General features: G+C 42.9%; 1 protein-coding gene across 1 annotated transcript in view; it reads right to left on the bottom strand.

The window, feature by feature from the left end:
• The window catches only part of MAST4 (microtubule associated serine/threonine kinase family member 4), a 312,006-nt gene extending 288,819 nt beyond the window's left edge, over positions 1-23,187 (bottom strand). Inside the window, exon 1 of the mRNA XM_075727088.1 lies at positions 22,936-23,187. Within this exon, the coding sequence (XP_075583203.1) occupies positions 22,936-23,187 (252 nt within the window). The remainder of the gene's footprint in view (positions 1-22,935) is intronic.
• Positions 23,188-23,826: the final 639 nt, after the last annotated feature.

The raw sequence follows: 23,826 nt of genomic DNA, 5'->3' as shown, positions 1-23,826 counted from the left end.
GTCAAATGTCTTAGTTGGAGGCAATAGAGATCAAAATGCCAGTTGATTCTCTCTCTGATTATCCCTGCCATCAAAACGAGTCTTTTTGTGTGTTTATTCTTTTATTAATCCCGATGACTATACGTTTGGATTTTTTGAATGTGCGACAGCAGGACTGTTGATCTAAACAGAGGTCCAATGTTATGACAATTCAATAATCAGGTGTTATACTATATATCTTCTGCTGTTTTCTGGTTTGAGCAGTGGGTTGTTATTATTACTAAAGATGATTAAAGAAACAGAGGAATAACTTTCATCTCAAAAACCACAAGCCCAACTTTCTACTTAAGTAGTAAGTGTACAATATCACCTCAGAGAGTGAGAATTCTGTGACGACACCTCCTTAGCACAACACAGCAGATTAATTTCTGCGTCTGACCTGTCACTGCAGTAATTATTTTCCCCAAAATACAATAATGTTATCCTCAGGCACAGGAATAGTTTTTTTCTGACCTGTGGTTCTGTAAACAAGATGGAGCAACTTAAAGTGGACAGCAGTATATGAAGTTTATCTAATGCATGTAAGTACTATTTTCAGTCTTCATTACCGAGGTAGAAAGTGCTTAAAGTACTATCTTTTTAAGAGGATTACGACATGTTATAAGAAACATACAACACCATACTGTATTTTGATACTAGTATGCACTCATTTGGAAAAAGATACACGCAGACAAGAAGACACATTCATAAAGTCATTTATAAAGTAATTTATGGTTTAGCATTATGACAAGAAATTACAAGCACTAATAAGCACCAGGCTTGCTTCCAAGAGCAACATCTTTCCGTGAGAGAAGAGGAACATTCCATTCAACTGGTGTAATCCCAAGCACAACCAAGCAGATGAGAACTGGAAACATCTAGTAGCTCCACAAGTCTCACTCACCTCTTCCCACCTCCTTACTAAAAACAAGGGAGGAAGAGATAGATGGTTACACACCATCAGTAACAAGCACCCGAAGCACGGAGAGTGCAGTGTCATGGCAGCCTGGATCCCCAAGCACAGGCCAGCCTGAGGAACAGTATAGAACAAAATGAAGTTTAGGAGTAAGATACTCAGTAAAGGAACGGCTTCAGGTGTTAAATAGCACTTGAGACAGTCTGTATGGAACATGTACAGCAAATTATAAATGATGTAAGCAGCAGTGTGAACCACATGAGTATTATGCTGAGAGATTGAGATACTCCTAATTACTTTAGCAACTCATACAAGTGTGTTAATGGAATATCCTAAAAGTATCTAAAAAGCAACGTTGATACACTATTCCAAAAGCAATGTCTTAAATGCAGAATTCAATACAGATCAGACTGCAAGCCCTTTAAAAAATTATAGTAAAAACAGTAATTTATACTGAAATATTTCACGATGTGAGAACTCAAATTTTTTAAAAAAGTGGAAGTAAAACAAGCTATCTGGCAAAGACCTGCATTAGCGTTGTAATCAAGTGCCAATAGATTTTTACTACAATAATAACTCACAAGGCATGTGGGACAATACATCTCAATTATGAAGACACAGGCTAAACATCTGCTGTTATAAATTCACTTGGGGGGAGGGGGAGAATCAAATCAAGTTGGACTACATAAATTTAAAGCTAAGAGGTCTCAGAGAGCTTATTTTCCATTTATACTACCACATCAGCAGCAAAGGCAGTGCAGGTCAAAACCTTCTGTAAAAATGTTGCTTTTTCCTATTATCTTTTTACACACAATTCATGAAAAATTGGAAGAAAAAGAACAAACCCACAAACCAAACTCTTACATGGCCCACAAAAAGGGTTCCAAGTAAATTATTTGACTAGCATTCATCTTTACTTTTCTTATAACACACAATTCTATAAGCAAAAAGCTATGTTATATATTACCTAGGCATGTTCTCTCTTTCTGTAAGGTTTCCGATCCAGTGTTGCCCTGCAGCATAACATATAAGCAACCACGGTAATTTTCTCTATTTCTGTGTTGTGATCATATTTTCTCCTAGACAGTGGTCAAGAGGATATAATTTTAAACAAAGTCTCTTCTTCCCTAGCTACAGCTAGATCAGAAAGTGAAAGTTTTCTACTATATTTAGAACCATTAATTTTTTAGGGTATTGGAATGTCTCAATTTAAAACAGCTGTATCCTTGTTAAGGTAGAGCTGCAGCTTGCTTAAAAATTAAACGGTTAACCTTTCAGAACATTCATGAACAGGTTCCAGAAAGATGCATGTAACATTTAACTGCTTTGGAGCAGCCACCAGGCCAGTGAACCACAGAGATGTCTGCAGAGTTGTGCAGATTAAAGAAAAAAAATCACACGTCACTAAGACAACTACACTGCTTTACTTTACAAAAACCTGGGTGTTTTGATGGTTCTTCTGCTTGTTCCTGGATACTCAGTCTTGCCATACTGAAGTCTCAATAAGTTTCTTTCTTAACAATAATGTTGTTTTACTAATTGTCTTTTCTCCCCTCTTAAGCCTCCCATCATTAGAATGACAAATACACATGATTATTAACAAATCAAAAGAAGAATAAAAAAGCCACAACATATATCCACATGCTACTCCAACACCAGGGAAACAATCTCCTAATCTAACTTTGAATACACACAGCTTTTTATTTGTGGCTTTGGCTTTGTTTTATATAAAACATACACCAAGCGTTTCCTAACATCAAATATCAGGCATGTGTACAGCACATTTAATAACCAAACCTAACACTATAATAACTAACAAATCATTAAGAGTTCATATACAATGCAAAGAGAAACAGGATAACCGACTTACCTTTTGACATTAATCAGCAAGTTCGGGGGGGGGTAGTGGGGTGGTGATTTGTGTGGCTGCACCACTAGAATTATCCATGTTTTTTTCTAACTGAAGAAGATAAATGTGTTAACAAAGTGGTCATGACATTTCTGATGCCACGTGCTGCTGCAGAGAGACCAACAAAGCATGAACTTCAACTTGTCAGATCAAGAGAAGCCAATTTTCAAGTGCTGCAGCTCAAACTTCGCACATCTTAAAAATATAGTTTAAATACTTGCTGTTAACATGAACTCCCAGACCTCCTGCCTTTGTTCATACAGTGTAATCCATCATGCAGGTAATCCACTTAACTTCCATTTGGTTACACTGCCTGTAGGATTATTTCACATGTACCGTAGACTCTGGACCAAACCATTCCTCAGTGCCCAAAACCTACCCAAAAATACACATTATCTTTTCCAAGCAACTTATCCTCAAGTGAAGTATCTAGCAACCTTTTAATCAAGTTTTAACTTTATAGCAATACAGTATGCAACAGCATAACATTGCAAGGGGGAAAAAAAAAGTCAAAAAATGCTGAGTTTCTTGCATTTGTGGAAATTCAAGGTTTAAACAGATAATTAAAGGTGCAAGACTGAAGTCTTGCTGATGCCTGCTCTTAGGGCTTTAAAAGAATATTTTAATGCTGTCACTGCTATGTTTGAGAAGCCTGCCACTAGCAGCAAACCTCGAAACACTTCAACTTCAAAATTATTTACTTCAAAAAAAAAAAAGTGCGCAGAGCTGTATCTTTTCCCCCCCCAGTGACTCAATGATCAAACAAATTCCTCATAGGCAGATGCAGTATGACAACAAGTACAATGCCTTAGAATATTTAATAGCAATCCAATGTAATGTATCATCAAAACAGACACAGAAAACTAAGAATAGCAAATCATACAATTTTCTATGGCATTCCAATTAAGCTAGACAAATATTAAAGAAGTTATTTTGCTAACATTTGTCTAGAAAAATCCAGATTACTGGATTCTAACCATGCATTCTTGACCCTCCTCTCCCCAATATAAAAGTAAAGCAATTATGGCTTTAAAATCTTGTCAGCATAAATAGCTTCATAGGGCCACATGGGACCAAGTCTTTTCAGCAGCCACATCTACATGTGTTTAAAACCTTCTAGTTTAAAGCCCTTACAGCATTTAAAAATCAGTTTCTCCTTCACTGATCCAATACCAACCTAACGCCTGTACTTGCATAATTTGTCTGTACCTGATCTGAAGCATGCAGTCAAGACGCTCCGATCCAGACTTGAAATCCCTGCATCTCAACTTAGACATTACCAAGTCTGAATGAAATTTCTGATCGTGGTACCTCTAATCAGCTAGAAGCCTGAAAGGTGAACAGAAATCTACTCCTGTATCTGTAGCAGGCTGTGATGCACAACACCCATAGGAGGCCACATGTAATGTATTTTCTGCCTTCAATTAGAAAGCTACCCTGTAAGTCAGTGGGAAGCAGGCCTGAGCTCCTGCAAGTTTATCACACACCTCTCCAACACACACATGCAGGGAAATTGAATATCCAGTAGAGACCTTATCACCCCTAAGGCTATAATTACTGGTCACAGTCTGGACATGCTGGGCCATCACCATTACTGTCGGGGGGTACGCTAACAACATGCTGCCCATAGTTCAACTTCCTCTGTACAGGACAGGCTCCACCACAGTGGTTCTGTTCCCCAGGATACACAATGCAAAATCTTAAAATGGGAGAGTGGGACGCTATGAAGAGATTAATCATGTTTCCAAGCTCCAGGATTTTCACATGCATTCATAAACCCTCCAAAACCTGAACTTTAATCTCACATGTCTTTACAACAAACCTATTGTGAATGCTGCTTAAAAATTAAAGACATTCTTCCCGCCACCCCTTTCTGAGTCTAGCTACCCTGTCCACCCTGGAAATATAGTGCCATCTTTAATTTTCTTGTCAATCAGTATCTCACCAAGGGTAGACAATCTGAGCAACAACATCTTAGATAAAGTGGCCTGATTATTGAGACACATCCACAACACTGCAATTTGGCTCAGTCCTCTCAGGTAATGATAGAGTAGGAACCCGTCCCAAGGCTTTTTAACTTCAAACACTCATTTGTTTTATGAATTCTCATCTGTGGTGAGGCAAGCGACAACTTTGCATATTTCAGCACAAGCAGGCAGATTAAAGAGTTTTGTCCCAGGAATATCACTGTCCCATTAGTCAGCTATGCGTACGAACGCTTATGAAGCGGTTCCATCTGCTTAGGTGGATCACTAGGTGCTTTATGAACAGAGGTTAGCACTAGGTGTATAAAAAAGAAAACTACCAATATATTTGGACAGGCAGAGAACAGACATAGAAGGAAGAAAAGCAAAAGCTCAAAGTCAGTGGGCATCAATATACCTTCTCAAATGGTGAGACTAAATTTGGCAAGGTCATCAAGCTGAGAACTCAATTTTATGAGCTGCCTTTCCCCCCACCCACCCCTCCTTCTTTTACAGGTATTCTCTTTGGAATGCGAAAGAGAAATTCCTGGAAAAATCTTCAGTTCAGCTGTTGGCTTTACAGATGCCCAATATCTCAAATAACCAAAGTGTCTCCTCAACTAGAAACAGCTTGAACAGACAAAACTGTGCATCAAACTACTTTCCCTTTCTTGTGACAGTCTTGAGGCCACTGCCAGATGTCCAGCCAACAGTCCTTGCAAGCGACTTCTGGGAATTCCTGCAGTTAAATCACATTAAATGGACAGATTTTCCCCTCTTCCCCATTTAACTCTTGCAGTCAAAAACCGGTGACAATAGTAAATAATTTTCAAGTAACAGAAACCCCAAATAGCAGCAGTACCGGAGTACTGGTACCCAGCAGTAGCAAAGGTTACTTCAGTAGGTTCTTGCAGGAGCAGCCCACCAATATCACTATTTGGGGTCAGCACAATACCATTCATGCAGTGGACTTCTGGTGCACACGTTTTTTTACCATATGTCATTCTTACTCCCGAGAACACTATGTTCTTACAGTAACAAGACAGTTACTCCGTCTGGTACGCTAAAAAATTTCATGTTGCATTTAGACATTAGTATCAACTGACCCTTCCTCAACTACATTAACTGAAGAAAAATAGTTATCAGCTGTCAGCAAATCGTGATCAGTAGTTTCCTATGCTTTCCTATGCCCTATTTTCAATGAAAGCATTAACTTGCCAGAGGGAAAAAAATAGCAGCATAGATTTCAATATCTGTATTGTTACCAAGTACTAAAACTTGACTGGTTGCATTCAAAATCTGTCATCCTCTTGTAGCACAGTGAATACAGATAATTAATGCATCCCTCCATGGTCTACACACCACAAAATCACTGCTAGACAGAAAGAAGGAAGTGTTTTTATTGACTGTGAGACTACAGGAGAATGAACAAGGTCTCCCTAGAAGTGTGATGCCACTATGAAAAGACTTGTACACATGGCAGCTCTTTAGCAGATGAAATGACTAATAGAGAGGTGTTACGCTAACCTACATCCTGGAAAGTAATTACACAGTGCACAAAACAGCTCCAAAAATTGACCAAAAAAACCCCCAAACCCAAAAAAACAAGCAAAACCCACAACCCTCTTCAGACTTCCATGCTTTGTTTTTTTCAGGTCACTGGTACACCCACACAGACACACAGCTTTAAACAGTTTGAAAGCAGAATGTCTGCTAGCGCCAGCATTTCTTCTGCTCAAAGACCTACTCTATGGGTATGTATGCAAGAACTCACTACTGACATCACAGATAAAGTAGCAGTGTTCCATAGAAATCATTCAATTAGGCCAACACAAATAAGCCAACTATTCTTTTTCCTCTCTGTTTTAAAGTAGTCAGGCTACCTCCTACTTTACTTGCAAAACCTATTCACCTGTACAATATCTTTTAAACAAAGACATCCAACTTTAGCATCCAACTGAACACACACCTCTGGAATAGAAGCTTCATTACAAGAATTTTATTGCTTAGAAAAGACCTTACATGATCCTTCTAAAGCAACACGTTTGGTGGCCAAACTAAGGCAAGACCCACCGCCCACAGAAAAGTAGCCGCAACCAGTTTGGGGAAAATAAACTAAAAATACAGGGGGAAAAAAAAAAGCCATCTCTACAAAACCAATTCTGTCAGCCTTAAACCTATACCAGGGCCATAACACAGCTGATAAATCAGCCATGCTAGTAAGCACTCGAGGCTGAAGCCAGGCACACGCAGAGTAACAAAATGAAGGCAGCAAATCACAACTCCAGGTGCATGGCCGTATATATTCATCATGCCACATGAAATGGAATCGAGCCATCAAACTGGACCACCTCAGGCCAGTGCTCTGTATACCACCACAGATAACCTCAACACTGGTCCCACAGGGCAGGTGCCTTAGCTTACCAGTGCAATATTCTTTCAAACCTGCCCCTGCCCTTGTGCAGACAGCCCATTTTATAATCAACTGTACAACAGAAAAAGCAATGGGTTTCTTGTGCCTCTCCGGAGAATGCACCTGTTAGGGGAAAGAATACCTTAATCCAATTAGTCCTGGAATTTTCAATCTTTCATATAAAATAACAGCATGATTCCAGCCTCCATGCAACTCAAATCCTAAACTCACACACAACTATTCATTAAAGAGACTGATTTAAGAAGACCAGAAGGTTTTAAAACCTTGGCAATTGGAAGACCGGTGAATCTAATCTAGCATCAGAACAGACAAACCCTCAACTTTTACCTTAATAAAGGCTTTTTCTGGCAATCTTTCTCCGTAAAGCTAAAAATACTGTAAAAAAATAGTTTTAATTAATGCTATGTTCCCCTGCCACATACTCCTACTCTTAAGATACTTATAACATCCACCTTTGACAAATTCCACTTATTTTTACAAAAACATTTGTTGAAATAAAAGGGTAAGCTCTACATACTGATTTGATTTTTAAAGACTTCTCATCTGACTCCATTTACTAACCTAATCTTGTCCCCTCGTAGTAGAAAAATGAGTTACACGTCTACCTGGATGAACAAACAGGCAGCAGTGAGGCTGCAGCAGTAACTGGGAGAGTAGATAGTGTCAGATAATCCAATTTTTTCAAGCTCTCTTTTAATTTAAGTATTCCATCTTATCCATAGACTTATTTTATCTTCTCCCTAAATAAAATCAAACAGTCTTACCTTTCCACACAGTAAACCCAGTTTGGAGACACACACGGTTCAAAGGTAACTCTTTATATTATGAAATCAGCATCAATGTTACTGTTTACACTTACCAGTTTTCAAACGACAGATTTTTCTTCTTATGAGATGACAACTGACAGATATACATACCCTTTGGCACTACAGGGATAGCTGTTAAAGGTCCATACCTGAACCCACTTACGTTCAGCTCTACAGACCTCAGCAGCAGCAGTACCCCCTTCCCTATATACATTCAGGGACTTCAGGGGAAAAAAAGCTAGAAAAATATTTTACACATAACTTAAGTGACCTTCTAAAAACACTGTTGCATAAAGAAATCATGCACAGCTCTTCCCCAAAGGAGCAGTGACACGATTGTATACCTATTGCAAATAACCAAACACTTATGGACCCACTCCATATTCCAATGGAAGAGCTGGGTTCATTTGGAAACCAACATCAACGGCCACTTCCAATAGCTCGGCAGACAAGTCAATGCCTTGTTTCACCTTTACCGTTAAGGTATGCAGGTATTACTACAAGTTTAAATCAATTTCTAGGCATTGTTACATGGTCAGACCATCAGGCACATTTAGAGAAAAAGTAAGCTTATAGCTGAGAAGCCAAGAGCCCAGAATCAGTTACCAGATGTGATGTTTGAAGTGTTAAATGCACTTAACTATAAACCCAGCATGAGCTCATAGAGCTGCATTTGGGAAAGAAAAAAAAAATTCACTTGCAAACTGAGCAGAGTTCCAGCTGCCAACCTGTGTCAGCTGGAAGTACATGGAGCTACATCTACCTAAATGCACGTAACAACTATTTTTCAGACAATTTCCTTTGAGAAAGTTTTTGAAATGGATTATATATACAAATTAAGGACTGTGGTGGCCTTGGCCAGGTGCCAGCCACCCACCCATTCTCTCACTCCTGCTCCTCAACAGGACAGGGAGAAAGTAAGATGGAAAACTTGTGGGTCAAGGCGAAGACAGGGAGATCCTTTACCAATTACCGTCATGGGCAGAACAGGCTCAGCTTGGGGAAAATGCATTTAATTTATTGCCAATTAAAATAGAGTTGGCTAGTGAGAAACAAAGACTAATTAAAACCACCCCTTCCCCTTTCCTTTTCCCAAGCTCAACTTCACTTCTTCATTCCCAACTCCTCTACCTCTTCCCCTCGGAGCAGTGCAGGGGGATGGGGAATGGAGGTTGGAGTCAGACCATAACAGCTCCTCTCTGCCACTCCTTCCTCCTCACACTTTTCCCCTGCTCCCGTGTGAGTCCTTCCCACAGGGTGCAGTCCTTCACAAACTGCTCCAGCATGGAAGCCCTCCACATGCTGCAGTCCTTCAGGATAAACATACTCCAGCATGGGCTCTCCACAGACTGCAGCTTCCTTCAGCAAATATCCACCTGCTCCGGCACGGGGTCCTCCACGGGCTGCAGGGTGCATACCTGTGCCACTGGGGTCTCCTCCACAGGCTGCAGGGTGGATATCTGTTCCAGTGTGGTCTCCTCCAGGTGAATCTCTGCTCCCGCACCTGCAGCGCCTTCTCTCCCCCCTCCTTCTCCCACCTTGTTGTTCGCAAGGCTGTTTCTCATACTTTTTTCCCTCTATTGTTCCTGTTGTGGTTTAACCCCAGTCAGCAACTAAGCACCAGGCAGCTGCTAGTTCACCCTCCCTGCCCCCCACCCCATGGGATGGGTAATAGAATCAGGAGAAAAAAAAGTAAAACCCATAGTTTGAGATAAAAGGCAGTTTAATAGGACAGCAGAGGAAGAGAAAATAATAACAATAAAAAATATACTAAACAAGTGATGCACAAATGCAATTACTCACCACCCACTGACCAATGCCCAGCCTGTCCCCAAGCAGCAATCGCTGCTCCCCAGCCAACCCCCCCCAGTTTCTATACTGAGCATGACATCATATGGTATGGAATAGCCCTTTGGCCAGTTTGGATCAACTGTCCTGGCTGTGCCCCCTCCCAGCTTCTTGTGCACCTGGCAGAGCACGGGAAGCTGAAAAGTCCTTGACTAGCATAAGCACTACTTAGCAACAACTAAAACATCAGTGTGTTATCAGCATTCTTCTCATCCTAAATCCAAAACACAGCACTATGCCTGCTATTAGGAAGAAAATTAACTCTACCCCAGCTGAAACCAGGACAATTCCTCACTGCCATTCAGCATTTTGCCCTTTCTTAAATACACTTTCCCCAAGGTGCCACCACCTTGGCTGAGGGGCTCAGCTGCGCCCTGCAGTGGGTCCACTGGAGCCGGCCATGTTTGGCACAGGGCAGCCCCAGCCTCTCGTCACCGAGGACGCCCCTGCAGCCCCCAGCTGCTGGTGCCTGGCCACGCACACCCGGTACGGCTGTACTTGCTGAAGGGAAATAAGAACATCTGAGAAAGACTTCACTGAGAAAAGATGCACTTACTGAACCACACCAAATACAATGGATTTACACAGGTGCTCATGAGCACCAAAACTGGATTCCAGCTTTGGAGAGCCAAGGAAGGCAGACAGCTCACCATTTTGCAAAGTGAGACAGATTTTTATTTTTGTTTATAGACGCTCTCAGCAAACTGGGCCTGCATCCATCGAGACCTGACTCTGCAAAACCACCCTTCCATCATTAGCGGCACAGGCCAGGGAAGCAGAGAGGAAAAATAGAACTTCATTTCTTTTGACAACTTCAGCCAGACTCAACGAAGCTCCAAAAACACCAGCATTACATCTATGTGTAACCAAGAGCCAAGTCATGAAGGCTTGACTCAGCTGCGTTACCTACATCCAACACTGGTTTTGCCTCATGACATTTTACATGGGCTTGCATTTCATTTCTGCACATCCACATAAAAACAATTAAAGGATAATCACCACTAGGTAAGAGCACTCAAACAATGCATGATGAGTACAATACAGTAAAACAGACAATGACAATTTTGATAAAGTCCAATTATAAAAGCTCTCCAAGTGCTTTAGTGGTTAGTTGTGTAGTGCTGTGCTACAACTCCAAACACCCATGAGCTGCATTGAAGTGACTGGCAACGTATCGGACACCTCTCAGAGACTTCAGAAGGCCTTCTACCACATCACCTGCAAATGCAGTCACCAGAATTATTTTAAGTGCTATGCCTCTAGGAAAAAGCCTTCAAAGTTAATGCCCCCTCACTTTTACTTATATTATTTGGATCTTTAAAAAATGTGTTTGTTTATGCTTATAAAAATCTTGCAGGAAGAGTCGTAATTGTCCTAACACTACAAGGAATTAACACAGCTATACATTTTTACGTACAACTCCTGTCAATATATGCTCCGTAATATGAAAAAGAAATTCAAGAAGCTTCTTCTGAAGGCTTCTGGTACATAAGTATCATTAACCCACTGAAGACCAAACATCTCCTACATACATGCACTAAAACTGCGTGGTTTCAGTGGAGTCCTTAAACCTTGGGATCTAGATTTATATTTAGAGTAAACAAGTATCTATTGTTATGGGAACGTCTTTTGCCCACAGGTGTACTTAAGCACCTTAACTGGCTTTATCTGGATGCTATCCAAACAAGTACAGACATTGCACAGTTATCAATACCAAACTGCAGGAGGCATCTGTTAGCAGTACCATCAGAGACGAAAACAGGCCAAGCCATTCTACTTGTCCACACCCCCTAAAGCGTAGGGAAGACTATGTATTTTTTCCATGTTTGTTTATGTATGTATAACATCTTTGAGGATTAAAATCATGCGCAATAGTATTTCTTTGTCTCCTAGGAGACAGGCAAATCTGTTTAGAAGAGACTATACCTAAACATAGGGAGGAAGCTGGCAAGGAACAACTGCATGTAGGAAGAAAGTTCCTATTCAAAAAAATTAAGGCAGACAGAAATCACAGCCTCAGAGAGTCAAGACATCTAGGAGGTGGATTACCAAACTCAAATCTAAACAGAAAGGATTAACACACCAACCACCTGTTAATTCTCTCATGAAAGCACATTACCTCAACAATAATCAATGAGGACAGAGGGACTAACGCCTAATGAAAAAAACCACACCCAGCCAGAAATTTCAACTGAAATGATTTTATGTTTACAGTATAACCAAAGGTGCAACAGCAGCTCTGGCATACACACTCAACTTAAGCTTATCCAGAAAAAACAGTTCATGAATCAAGAGCTGCATGACACTCAACACATACTAGAAAAACCTGGCCAGGCACCAACCAAGAATTTCAGGTGGCTAAACTGGGCTGATCTGGGGGCAACACCATCAGTGCCCAAGCCAGCAAGGCTCCTACCACCCTTCTGACAAGCCCTGAAGCGTACCCAGCTCCTGTACCACTGCCAGCGTACCAGGTCATGGCTCCTTGGGACCGGACTAGCGCTGGTCTGAAGTCAGTTCCCCCGAAACACATACAATGTGAATGAACACTGGCCTCAACACCAGCCATTTCTCCCCGCAAATCCATTCCCCTTGCATTGTGCTGGTTACTCATGTACGCAAAGGCTCTTTCTGCTACCTTGCTCCTTTTGCAGGAACCAGATTTCTGCGAAAAGCCTGTCTTCGTTTCAGGCTCATCATTCAACAACTGTAGGATCCTTTTTCCAGAAGCTGCACACAAGAAGTTTTAGTGTCGAATTAACTTTTCTGCAAGACAATCTATTAAAGCTCCCATATGGAAAGAATTAAAGGAAAGGCATTAATGTAATTACGGGTAGATCACTAGCATTAAAGCAATTTGTTTATAACAATAGCAGGGCTTTTTGTTTGTTTTAAAGAAATTCAAAAAGCATGCAAGATTTCAGTAACTGCAGCTACAGGCGAGACACTAGCACATACTTTGAAAAATGTTCCCAACTTGTCCTGCATTAGAGCCCAGGTCCTCAGAGATGTTTAGTTTGCTAATTCCAATTCTGTCTTTGTTTTCCAGTGACAGACATATGATTTAATATATCTACATTTGTCATCTGCAGTTTCTGCAATTTGCTTTTTTCTTAATTTAATTACCATGCCAAAAACCACTACTTATAAGCGTCATATTGGGAAAGCAGACCTGGAATGAAAAGTGCTTTAGCTCCTACAGCTATAAAACCTGTCTCCACCTGCTTGTAAGTCACCAGGGCACATATAGCTGTGAGGCTATTCCTCTGTTGTGCACAAGGTACAATGCCACAGCTCTTGGCACAACTGCTCTCTTAGGTAGCATGCAGGTGAGGTAATGCAGGGCTGTAACAGCAGGGCTTGCACCTCCCAGCTGTTTGAGTGGTTACCGACATACCAAAGTTCAGACATACTTTTTTTCCTCACCCTCAAACAAGCTTACACCTAAAGTGCCTGATGGTGTGGCTTTAAGTTTTTACATATTTTTAACACACTTATTCCTTCATTTTGTGTCTAATGACCCTGTTAACACAATCCTAATAGTAACATACTTAGAAGCATAAAGGTTATTAACACTATGGAGAATATTTTCCCCTGGTGCACATCATTATACCTTAAACAAACCTGTCTTCTCCTCCTCCTTTCACACCCTTACCCTACCCATAACTCTCCTAGTTCACCTGTAGGACCACTGCTGTCTGAATGTAACCCCTGAAGTTTCAGTTGCTTCAATTTTCAGCCACTAGTTATGGTGAGAATTTAAAACTAAGCATACTGAGTTTGGATGGAAGCAAACTAGGGGAGACTGCAAAAACAGGTGCCTGGAGGGAAAGTAATACTCAGCATAAGAGTGACAGCATTGTAAACCACTACTGATATTCTTTAATTCAGGTCTTCTTTCCAAGAAGACCAGATGTCATGCAACTAGCTACCTTAATGTACTCGGTGTGAGTGTATATGCGGTCTCTCAGCAGAATTCAGTGCAACCCTGAGCCCACACTATAATTCCAATACACGGTCTGTGGTTCAGCAAACTCAAGAACTCAATGAAACTCAAGAAAGTCAATGACTGTCACTGCTCTGCAATGACCAATAAGCTATATGCCCAAGTTTACCTCCTTGCTGTTTCAGCTAATCAGCCTGTAATTTAGACCCACATTTTCTAAAAGTACGTACAGCCAATTCAATAGGCAGTACTCTGCTTGCTGCAGAGCTGCTCGAAGGAAATCAATAGCATCTTTAACTTTGGAACATGTCCTCCAGTGGCGGAATGTGTTAACAATGCCAGTATTTGAACAAACAGGAAGGGGAAGGAACCACTGATAACAGGTTAAACACATCCAGAAGGTTTACATTAGCCCATCTACTTATCAAAACTACAAAGATCCAACTGAGCTAAAGGTTTTCCCTGTGGCTTTTTGTAAACAATGTATTCTGTTAGTTAGCTCAGAACAAAATATATCAGGCACATTTTGCCCTGCCCTTCCCTGTCATGTACTAAGCACAAAACCTGAAACACAGCATGAGAGACATCTGAGACATTTTTGTTATATGGCCTGAATAACAGCTTTACAATGAGAGCATCCACTGAGCCATAGCAACAGCATTATTACATTCTAGTAAAAGTTTCCCGAGGTAACAATGAAAATCAAATTAGCAGTTTAGTGCACTGGTTCATCTGCTCCATTCACCAACAGCGCTCTTCCTCAGGATTGCAAGGCCATTAAAAACAACAGGATCATTAATAGTCCAGGTGCAATTAATTATAGTCACACTAGCATGGCAGCATGGCCTCACAAAGGAAGTTTGTCTCTCAGTATACAAGCACTACCCTCTAGGAATTAAAAATAAGTAAATAAAAAGGATATATTGAGATATACACCATTGTTACAATAAAAGATTGAAAAATGTGTCTAATACACAAGTTTCTCAGCCAGGTAACCGGGAATTCAGCTATCTTGGCTATACATGTTGTCATCCTATAATCAGTTATTTTCACCCACACTTAATCATTTTGGAAGAGGTTTTTGTAGCTTGCACATGGCTTTTTTTTTTTTTTTTTTTTGCTTCTCCTGAAAGTCACTTCCAGAGCTGTTTGATCAGAAAAGCAAAATAATTTTATCTTTTTCTAGTTCAAGACTGTAGGTGATACCGGTTAAGAAAGAAAAAAGTATTGCATTCATCCCTGGTTCCCACTTGAAATGTAGAGACATTCAAAGAAACCTGTGGCAAGGACTACCAGCCTATTTATACAGCAGAACACCTGAGCTTTAACCCTCGACATACTTGTAATTCACCTCTGAATGGTGAAAATTCATCAGCTTAGATTTGTACAGGAGGGCAAGGTATTCATCCCACTGCTCCCTGGCTGGAGCAGGAAAGCCTTTCAGCTAGGAAGTTTGATGAGAGCATCCCTTTCAGCTAGGAAAGGATAAGTAAAACTTTACTTGGCTCAGTAAACCAAAAGCTAAGACAGGTTCCTGGCTTGATTTCAAAGCAGAGTTTGTTTGCCACCACTACTCCATGTTTTTCACCTTTTCAGCTAGCTTGTCCTCAAGTACCTGCATCTTTTTTCCTTCCCCTCTATCACTGCACAAAGAGCTACCAGCATTTCATGATTTTAAGTACAAGCCTCTCATCAGTCATACATCTTCAAACCCAATACCACCTAACTATTAAAACCTTGTTTCAAAAAGAATTTTAAACACCACAGCTGCAAGAGAAGAGCTGAAAAAACACAAATCTGAAGGCTGAAGCAATAAATCATAAAAATTTGGGGGGTTGGACTGCAGAGTATTTGAAGCCCACATCACTGTTTTTAAAGGGGCTTAGCAATAGCAAGCACAGTACTGCTTATGATACCACAACACTGAAAAGCTCCCAAGACAAGCTAGAATGCGTTGTGCTTGGTACCATACAAAAACAAAAAAAAAACCACCCAGAAACAAAACAAAAAACCCAAAGGATATTTGTTCTTCATCCTTTCCCCTCTCACTTATCAAGCTATTACAAAGACTGCTATTTCTCTCAAGTCAGAGCCTGAACAGGTCATTTCCCAACCCAGGAGCAGAACAGGCAGAGCCTGCCTCACTGAAGTTCTTAATTAACAGGCATCTGCTTCACAGTACTGGGCATAGGAGAAAACCTTCAGCGTGGTGTCAGAGAAATTCTGCCTAAGCAAGCTTTAATAGAAAACTTCAAGGACTTTGTTCACATTACTAATCTTCTCAGATTCATCATGCCACTTTTCCTAAGTCCCCAAATTCTGCATTTCAGATGTTTGCCTCTAAAATAAGGGTAAATATCTTCCTCTCACTCCTCGTGCAGAAGGGCATTGCTGGTTAATGTTTGCCAGCTCTAGGTAACCCAAATAGCAAGATCAGAAACAGTAATTGATATGTATTAAAGTTTCAGCATGGCAATCTTTGCAATCACAGGTGTCCTTTGGGGGTAGGTGGAGAGAGTACATAATATGCAACAAAATGAAGAGGAAAGTTACCCCATTACATGGATTGTCGCAATAAACGGCTATCTAGCTGCTCTCTTGCTAGCTCAAGGACCTTCTCATTTGCACTGCACTGGACAGTGCTCGCATTTTATGCCTCAAGACTTAGGACTCTCTTATCCCTTTGTGTAAACTCAACTTTACACAAGCTGTTACTGCTAGCAGAGCAGCCACATCATATGGAGCTTCCTCATAGTACAAGAGCAGCCCCACCTTGTTATGTTTACTGACATTCAGTTCAAAGCAGCTTACATCTAGCCAAAATGCTGTCAAAGGCAGCAGACTATGCTGATCTTAGGCTGTCCCCCTTCTACAGAGCTGCAGCTTTTCAGAAAAGATGCTTCTCTACATTTTGTTTCACAGTTGAACATGCAGATACTAAGGCATCCTGAAGATTAGCCTTAGAAATAGGTTCTCCTGCCTGTAAAATTTAAAAGGTGCAAAATGCCCACTCAACCATTTTTGCAAATGCGTTCAAATTTTGGTTTTAAGTCTGTAATTATCACGTCCTCACTCACCTCCTTCCAGGAGGATTTTAAGTATCGAAATAGTTCTGGCACATGAAAACAGATATGCACCTCGCTGTATGACTCTGCTTCTTCAGCTCTCACTTATTCCAAGTGAGACAGGAGATGCTCTAGCTATAGGCTTATTTATACCGAACAAATGTCTTGAAAAGAAGCTCCAAAGAGCTGCCAACATTATTGTTGTACAGATAATCTAAAACCTCAGGCATCAGCACACAGCTGTATTAGATAAAGCCCTCAACCATGAGTCTCTCCTTGTCCCAGTGTGTTTCTGAGATAATAAGGGTGCATATCAGCATGCACCTTAAAGGCCTATCCTGCACACAGAAAGTTTAAAGTAGGGGACAAACACACATTTTTTCATACTAAAAGCAAATCAAGAAAGTGTTTTACATGACTGTTGAGGCAGCCCTACAGACTTTAAGTGTAAAGTGTTTAATTCTATAGGTAACTTCACAAACATATCTAAACAACAAAAGCAATGCTGTTTCTCTGGCTCATGGGACACAAGAACAGTTTTGTGGCTGCTCTAGGCTAGATGAGTGTTTATATAATCCCACTGCAATCATTTTAACCCTGAGAAGTATACATTTTATGACTGCATTACTACTCCTTAGTATGATCTAAGGATCACACTCTAGCAGTTAGACCATTCATCTTTAGGCAGCGGTAACATCCAGGGTGTGCTAAAACAGGGAATGATCCATCACTGTCAGAGACAAGAAAGTTTGAAACAATGAAAAGAAAAATTTGTCTATGGTATCTCCCACATGGTCTAAGTACGTCCCATGGTTAGTACTTCAGCAGGACAAGCAGGAGGGAAAAGAGAAAGGCAACAAAAACATTACTACTAGTTAGGTCACAGTGACATTTTCACAGAACTACCACCATCTCCGTTGTACAGGGATGCACATGTAAACATTCCCATCACTTCACCCACTCTTTGCTTACTTTATCCCAAAGCATTTTGATTTCCACCCCTCCCCCAAATTACATGACAGCTTTGTTGGGGTGAAGATCTGGCAGACAATCTGTAATGCTGGAGGTACTGTAGCTCTCCAGTGGACATATGCTTAAGGACAAATGTGTGAAAGAGCAGCTTTTAGAGCAATACTTTCTTTACCACCCTCTTCACCCTGCTATGAGTACTTTCATGACAGAATCTTAGTTTCCCAGTAATTAATTCCCACCACACAGTCCTCCTGAAGCCACAACAGATTGCAACATAAACAGCAAGAAGGCAGATTCAGGTGAAGAGTTAGAAGCCATAAAAAAAGGTTTTATACATCTCACTCTGTGCAGTGAAGTATCTTATTTAATACATGATACACATCAACTAGAGAGTAGGAGAAAATGTAGAATAATCAACTTCAAAGGTCAGTGGACATTTTTCACAGGAAATCCTGTGTTTTCATGTTGATCATCATCTGTCCAATACAGGATCAACTCTCATCAACACTGATAGCCACTTCAGAGACAAACATTTAATTTACAGAGCAAGAACTGAAATTATTTGAGAACAAAATACCGTATTTTCCCCTTCTTTTTGTGGGTGTTTTGGTTTGAGGGTTGTTTGGTTTTGGTTTTTTTTTTAAAGCATGCAAAATAATGAAGAGGACTTACTATGGTAATTTGGAAGACACTGGCAGGTTCAGAAGCTTTTGGATCCATTTCAGACCAAGACAGCTGCGCTATATTACAAAGTATTATTCTCTCTGAAAGGCTGCTGATACTCCCTGCCTTGCTACTCTGCTCTAGTAAGCAACGGGTATTCCCAGTCACTGTGACAAGGTTTGTAGAAAGATAAGCTCTTTCAGTAGGTCAGCTGACAGAGATGGAAGAGACAGACAACTCTGAGACACACAATTTAACCTTCAGATCCTTGAGATTACTGATGTAGGCAAGGAACATGCCTTTATCCTCCTTTTAAGAAATAAGATTAACCCAAATGAGCTCTCACCTGCCCTGTAAAACACCAAGATTTGGAAGCCACCATCAAAACAAGCATATCCCATGCTCGACTGAAAGACTGTAAAACATTTTGAATGAGAAACTAATGCACCCAATGACATTTGGCACCATTTGCCTTATTAAAACATGTTTCCTGTTCACAGTCACTTTTTTTGACAAAATGAAGACTAGTGTAGGGAAGATAGAAATGCAACAGAAAGGAAAATGGGGAAATCCTGTGGTTTTTCACATTTATCCCTTCCCCTATAATCGCAGTCTGCTATTGACTGCCCACAGACTGTAGAAGCAGCCAGATTACAACACAAAACATGCTGTTGCCCAGACTCAACTCCTCCCTTGACAGTCTGGCAAACACTCTTTCCAACAGAAGAGTTCTAAAGAAAATACAGAATAATCCTGTAAAAACTAAACCACTATGTTGCATTAGGAAAGCGGTGAGCTGTCCTCTAGGTAGTGTTTGCCTTGAGTGCCCTTCACCATGCAATCCCATCCTGCCTGCTTCTGTCAGCAGTTAGCCACTCGCCTCAGAAGAGCATAGGCAAATAATGTGCTCGAATTCATTTGAGTTTCAGGTGTTTGCTATCCACAGCACTTCAATGCACTGATGTTCCAGAAGCAAAGTACCTCCCACATGAAGTTAAAGCCATGTAACCCATGGCTCACTGCTTGAGAGACCTCTGAAATAATCCTTCTGTTCTAGTCAGCTCTGCAAGGCCTAAATCTCAGTATGGAATCCTGTTTTTTGATGCTGTGCTTCAGGACAGATTCTCATGTGTCTAAGATCTCAGAGTAAGACATCAAAAACACTTTAGTAACTGATGGCCATAGTTGTAAAGTATCGTTTTTTCTTGTTTACATGAAATGAGGGACTGCTTTTCTTTGGTTATTTTGTATTTTTTTTTTTCTTAAGGTGAAGTTTATGGAGCAGTAGGATGAACTAATGATAACGGACGGGGTGGGGGGATGAAGTACCTTCTCTTCCCACCTTGACGCTCCCTTCCCCATTCACCTCCAGTAATTAACTCTTTCAGATGTGATACCCAGAAGACAAGTTATCAAGCTTTCTGTTCTACTACTTAATTTCTGGACATAAAAGAAGCAGCCCTACTCTTAAGTGACAGCACTAAGTTTCCTTCACTGAGCTGGGAATACAAACCACTCTTTTTGGTAGAGTAGAAACGTTCACATCGTTCTTCAGAAAAAGACATAAAACTTGTAACAGATCACAAACTGTAAAAGAGCAGTCTGGGCTATGTAAACAGTAACACCGCTTGAAAGACCTCTGAAATAATCTTCTGAAATAATCTTTCCGTTCTAGTCAGCTCTGCAAGGCCTGAATCTGAGTATGGCATCCTGTTTTTTGATGTCGTGCTTCAAGACAGATGTGACCAGCTGGAAAGAGTCCACAAGACACCAATGAGAACAATCAGACGTCTGGAAACACATCCTATAAGGGAGGATTAAAGGCACTGGGGCTGTTTAGTCTAAAGGTCCAGGCAGAGACAAGATCAGAGCTGTCAAGTATGTTGTATACAATGCCACAGGAGAATAAATAGTTCTACTGAACATCTCATGAAGTAGTAACGTGTATGGGAAAATATGCATGTTTTCTAATTACCCATTTATAGATTGAGCTTGAAAATATTTTTCATATCATGGCTTTGAAGAATTTACTGACAGCTAAACTAGCAGCAAGAGAGGTATCAGGACAATCTGTTTCACTGGTATCTAAAGGATACTGAACAGCCATGACAGATTCAATTCTGCTATGTTGGCAACAGGAACAAGGACAGGGCAAGAGGAGAAATGAAACCTGGAAGAGCAGGACCAAGCACTGGGGATCCATAAAACCAAAAGAACTCAGAAACAGGACACTGCAGAGAACATCAAAATTTTCATTATTTGACAGTAATTAGATGGAATGTCAATGTGAAAATGGTATCTTCAAGCACTTCTCTCAATGTTACACTTTTGGCAGGTGGCACGTAAAAAAAGGCTGAAATCACCTGTACATTTATCTCTGACCTTAGTCTTGCCTTTTTCCACTACCCTTAAAGGTTTCAGTGTGCAAGCAACACAGATGCTCTCTCAGTTTTCAATTAACATGCATTCGTTTATTTCTGCACTCTAATGCATTGTGGTGTCCTTGCACAAAAAAATGACGATTATACAGGTGGATTTGTCAGGTGGCTCTGCAGGTAGGCAGGAAAAAACTCAGCTGCAAACACTGAGTACACCAAAATGGAAGGATGGGCAAAACCAAAGCACAAAAAAACACAGACAAAAAGATTGGTTTCAGATAATGAAGGAATCTAGCAGAGAGGAATAAAGGGGAGGGAAGAAGGCTGTATACTCTAAGCAACCTTTCCCACTACACTGAAATGAGTTTATGCTGGTATCTTCTATCATTACTAACTGCAGGTGAGGTATGAGATTGCCCATGTAGAATTTCCAAATACCAATGAATGCAATGTTGACTTCTTTTTGGGCTTACCTTCCTATACTTTCAACTCAAAAGGTGCCTGTAATTCATCTCCAAAGCACACACAGAAATAACCAGCCTTAACCAGATGTTAACTGGTCTGCCAGCAGCTGTGAGTTCAGCTAACTGAACAGACAGCCTTTGTGTATTTCTACACAGTATTATACAGGCTTACCAACTGAGCACCAAACAAACTAGACACCACATAGTTGTGGTAAGCACAGCCCCCAGCCCCCATATACAAGACCTGCTGAGAAGCAGGATATATTAATTACCTACCCGTGAGCACCATGCTAACAGCAGCTACAGAGCTCCGACTCAATTCAGTGAATAAAGCAAGTTCACATCCCTATTAAAAAAAAAGTGTATATATCCACATTCATTCTACTACTATCATAAACACACTTCACTCTAAATACATTCCACCCTTTGTGAGCTTATGCAGTTGAAACAGACTGGGAACCTGGTCCAAGTTTGAGCATTTAAAGAAAAAAAAAGGGGGGGGGGGGCACAATAGAGAAAGTTATATTTAGATCCAGTTCACCATGCTGTCCTACAGTTGTGTCAACTCAATAGAGGAGGCATCAGGGATTGAAGAGGAAAACAGGAGCTACATAAACAAGCCATTACTGTGGAGGGGAACACTCCTGGCAACCACAGCTTAGCTAGTTGCAAATAACTTCAGCCAGCACTTTGCAGATATTCCTTTAAAAACGCCAGGGTTTCCCAAAAAAACCTTTGCACGTACAGCCACATAAAGGCACAGAATAAAGAAACACCACCTAAGAGCAAATTAAAAAGCTCACCACAACAAAAGGCAAGTCAGCCACCCAACTAAGGCATACAAGAGATTAGGTACAGAGGCGAAGTAAAGCAGCAGCGAGACAAAACAATGTGCTTGGTTTGGGGGTCACAGCAAGAAATACCTTTAAGGAGTACGAACCATGCAACAAGAAGGAAAAAAAAAAAAGTCTCATAGGCAAACGGGTCAGTTCACCGTAACATAGTGGGGATTTTGTTTTGTTTTCAAGAGTACCGTCAGAAGGTATTGCAGCTATATCAGGAGGGGAGGGAAGCGAACAACACGCGTATCCGCACATCACGCTAACAGATCCATCACCCACACCGGTCCTCCATAATCCACAGCCTGTCATGAGCTCTCCCAAGAGGATCAGTGCAGTTCAGGGGCTTGACCATCACTTCCGTCGGACATTCAAGAGTTTGCTTTAGAGCAACGCTACCCAAAGGTGACACGCTAGAAAAAACAAGGTTTCTTGAAACAAAAACTAGCCCCTCCGTGCAAAAGCCCCCAGCCCTCGGTATCTGCAGCCCGAAGGGGCGAGAGCCGGGGGAGCAGGGGCACGGACGCCCCGCGTTTCGCAGGGGGGGTGACGGCAAGGGGCTGCGCCCAGGTGGGCACGAAGCCGCTCCCCGCCGCGGGGGCACCTCCGCCTCCGCCTCCCCCTCGGGGCGGGCCGCGGCGGGCGGGGGCTGCCGGCCGCCCCCGGTGCCTCCGGGCGGGAGCAGCCAGCGCCGCCGCCCCGGCCCCGCGCACCTCCTCATCCCGCTCCTCCAGCGAGGCCTCGTCCTCCGCCCGGCCGCCGGGGCTCGCCCGCTCCTCGCCCGGCCGCCGCCGCCCCGCCGCCGCCGCCGCCGCCCCGCCGGGGGCCGCCGCCCCGCCGCCGCCGCCGCCGGGCTCCCCCTCCTCAGAGAGAGTTTCCGAGCCGGAGGAGGATCCGGAGCAAGAGGAGCCGACGTGGCCGGCGCCCCGCGGGCGCTCCGGAGCCGCCGAAACTTTCTCAGCCATGGCCGGGGGCTCCGAGCCCCGCCGGCAGCCGCGGTCCCCCCGCCCCGCAGAGCGCAGCGTGGCGCCGGCAGCGGCGCTCCCCGGGGCCGGGCCGGGGCGGCCGCCGCGCTCCCGGGCGGCGGGCGGGGCCTGCGGGCGGGGCCGGGCCGGGCCGGGCCGTGCGGAGCCAATGGCGCGGGGGGGAGGCGGGCCCGGCCCGGCGCGGCGCGGCGGAGCGGAGCGGAGCGGGAGGCTGGCAGGTAACGGGGCGGGGGGGCAGGGGAGGGGCCGCGCCGGCGGCGGTGGCGGGCAGCAGCGGGCTGGGTCTGCCCGCGGGCGAGGGGAGGGTGCGGGGCGCAGGAGGCCGGGCGAAGCCGCGACGCCGGCGGTCGCTGCCGCCGGCAGCCCGGCCCCGCCGCCTGTCCCCGTCGAGGGAGGCGGCCGGCGGCAGCCCGCGGTGCGGAGGGGGCAGCGGGGCCCGCCGGGAGGGCCGCGCCGGGGCGGTGGGCAAGGTGCGCCCCGGCGGGGCGGGGAGCGGGGCGAGCCCTGCTGCGGGGCGGGGCGGGGCGGTGCCACGGGGCAGGTGTGCACATGGCAGCGGGGGGCTCTGCGCCCCTCTCTGCCTTTAGAAAGCAGCCGTCAGCAGCTTATCGCAGCGGC

The sequence above is a fragment of the Pelecanus crispus genome, chromosome Z (assembly GCF_030463565.1).
Source record: "Pelecanus crispus isolate bPelCri1 chromosome Z, bPelCri1.pri, whole genome shotgun sequence".
Taxonomy (NCBI): Eukaryota; Metazoa; Chordata; class Aves; order Pelecaniformes; family Pelecanidae; genus Pelecanus; species Pelecanus crispus.
The sequence above is the reverse complement of the archived record's forward strand: the minus strand, read 5'-3'. Positions and strand labels throughout refer to the sequence as shown.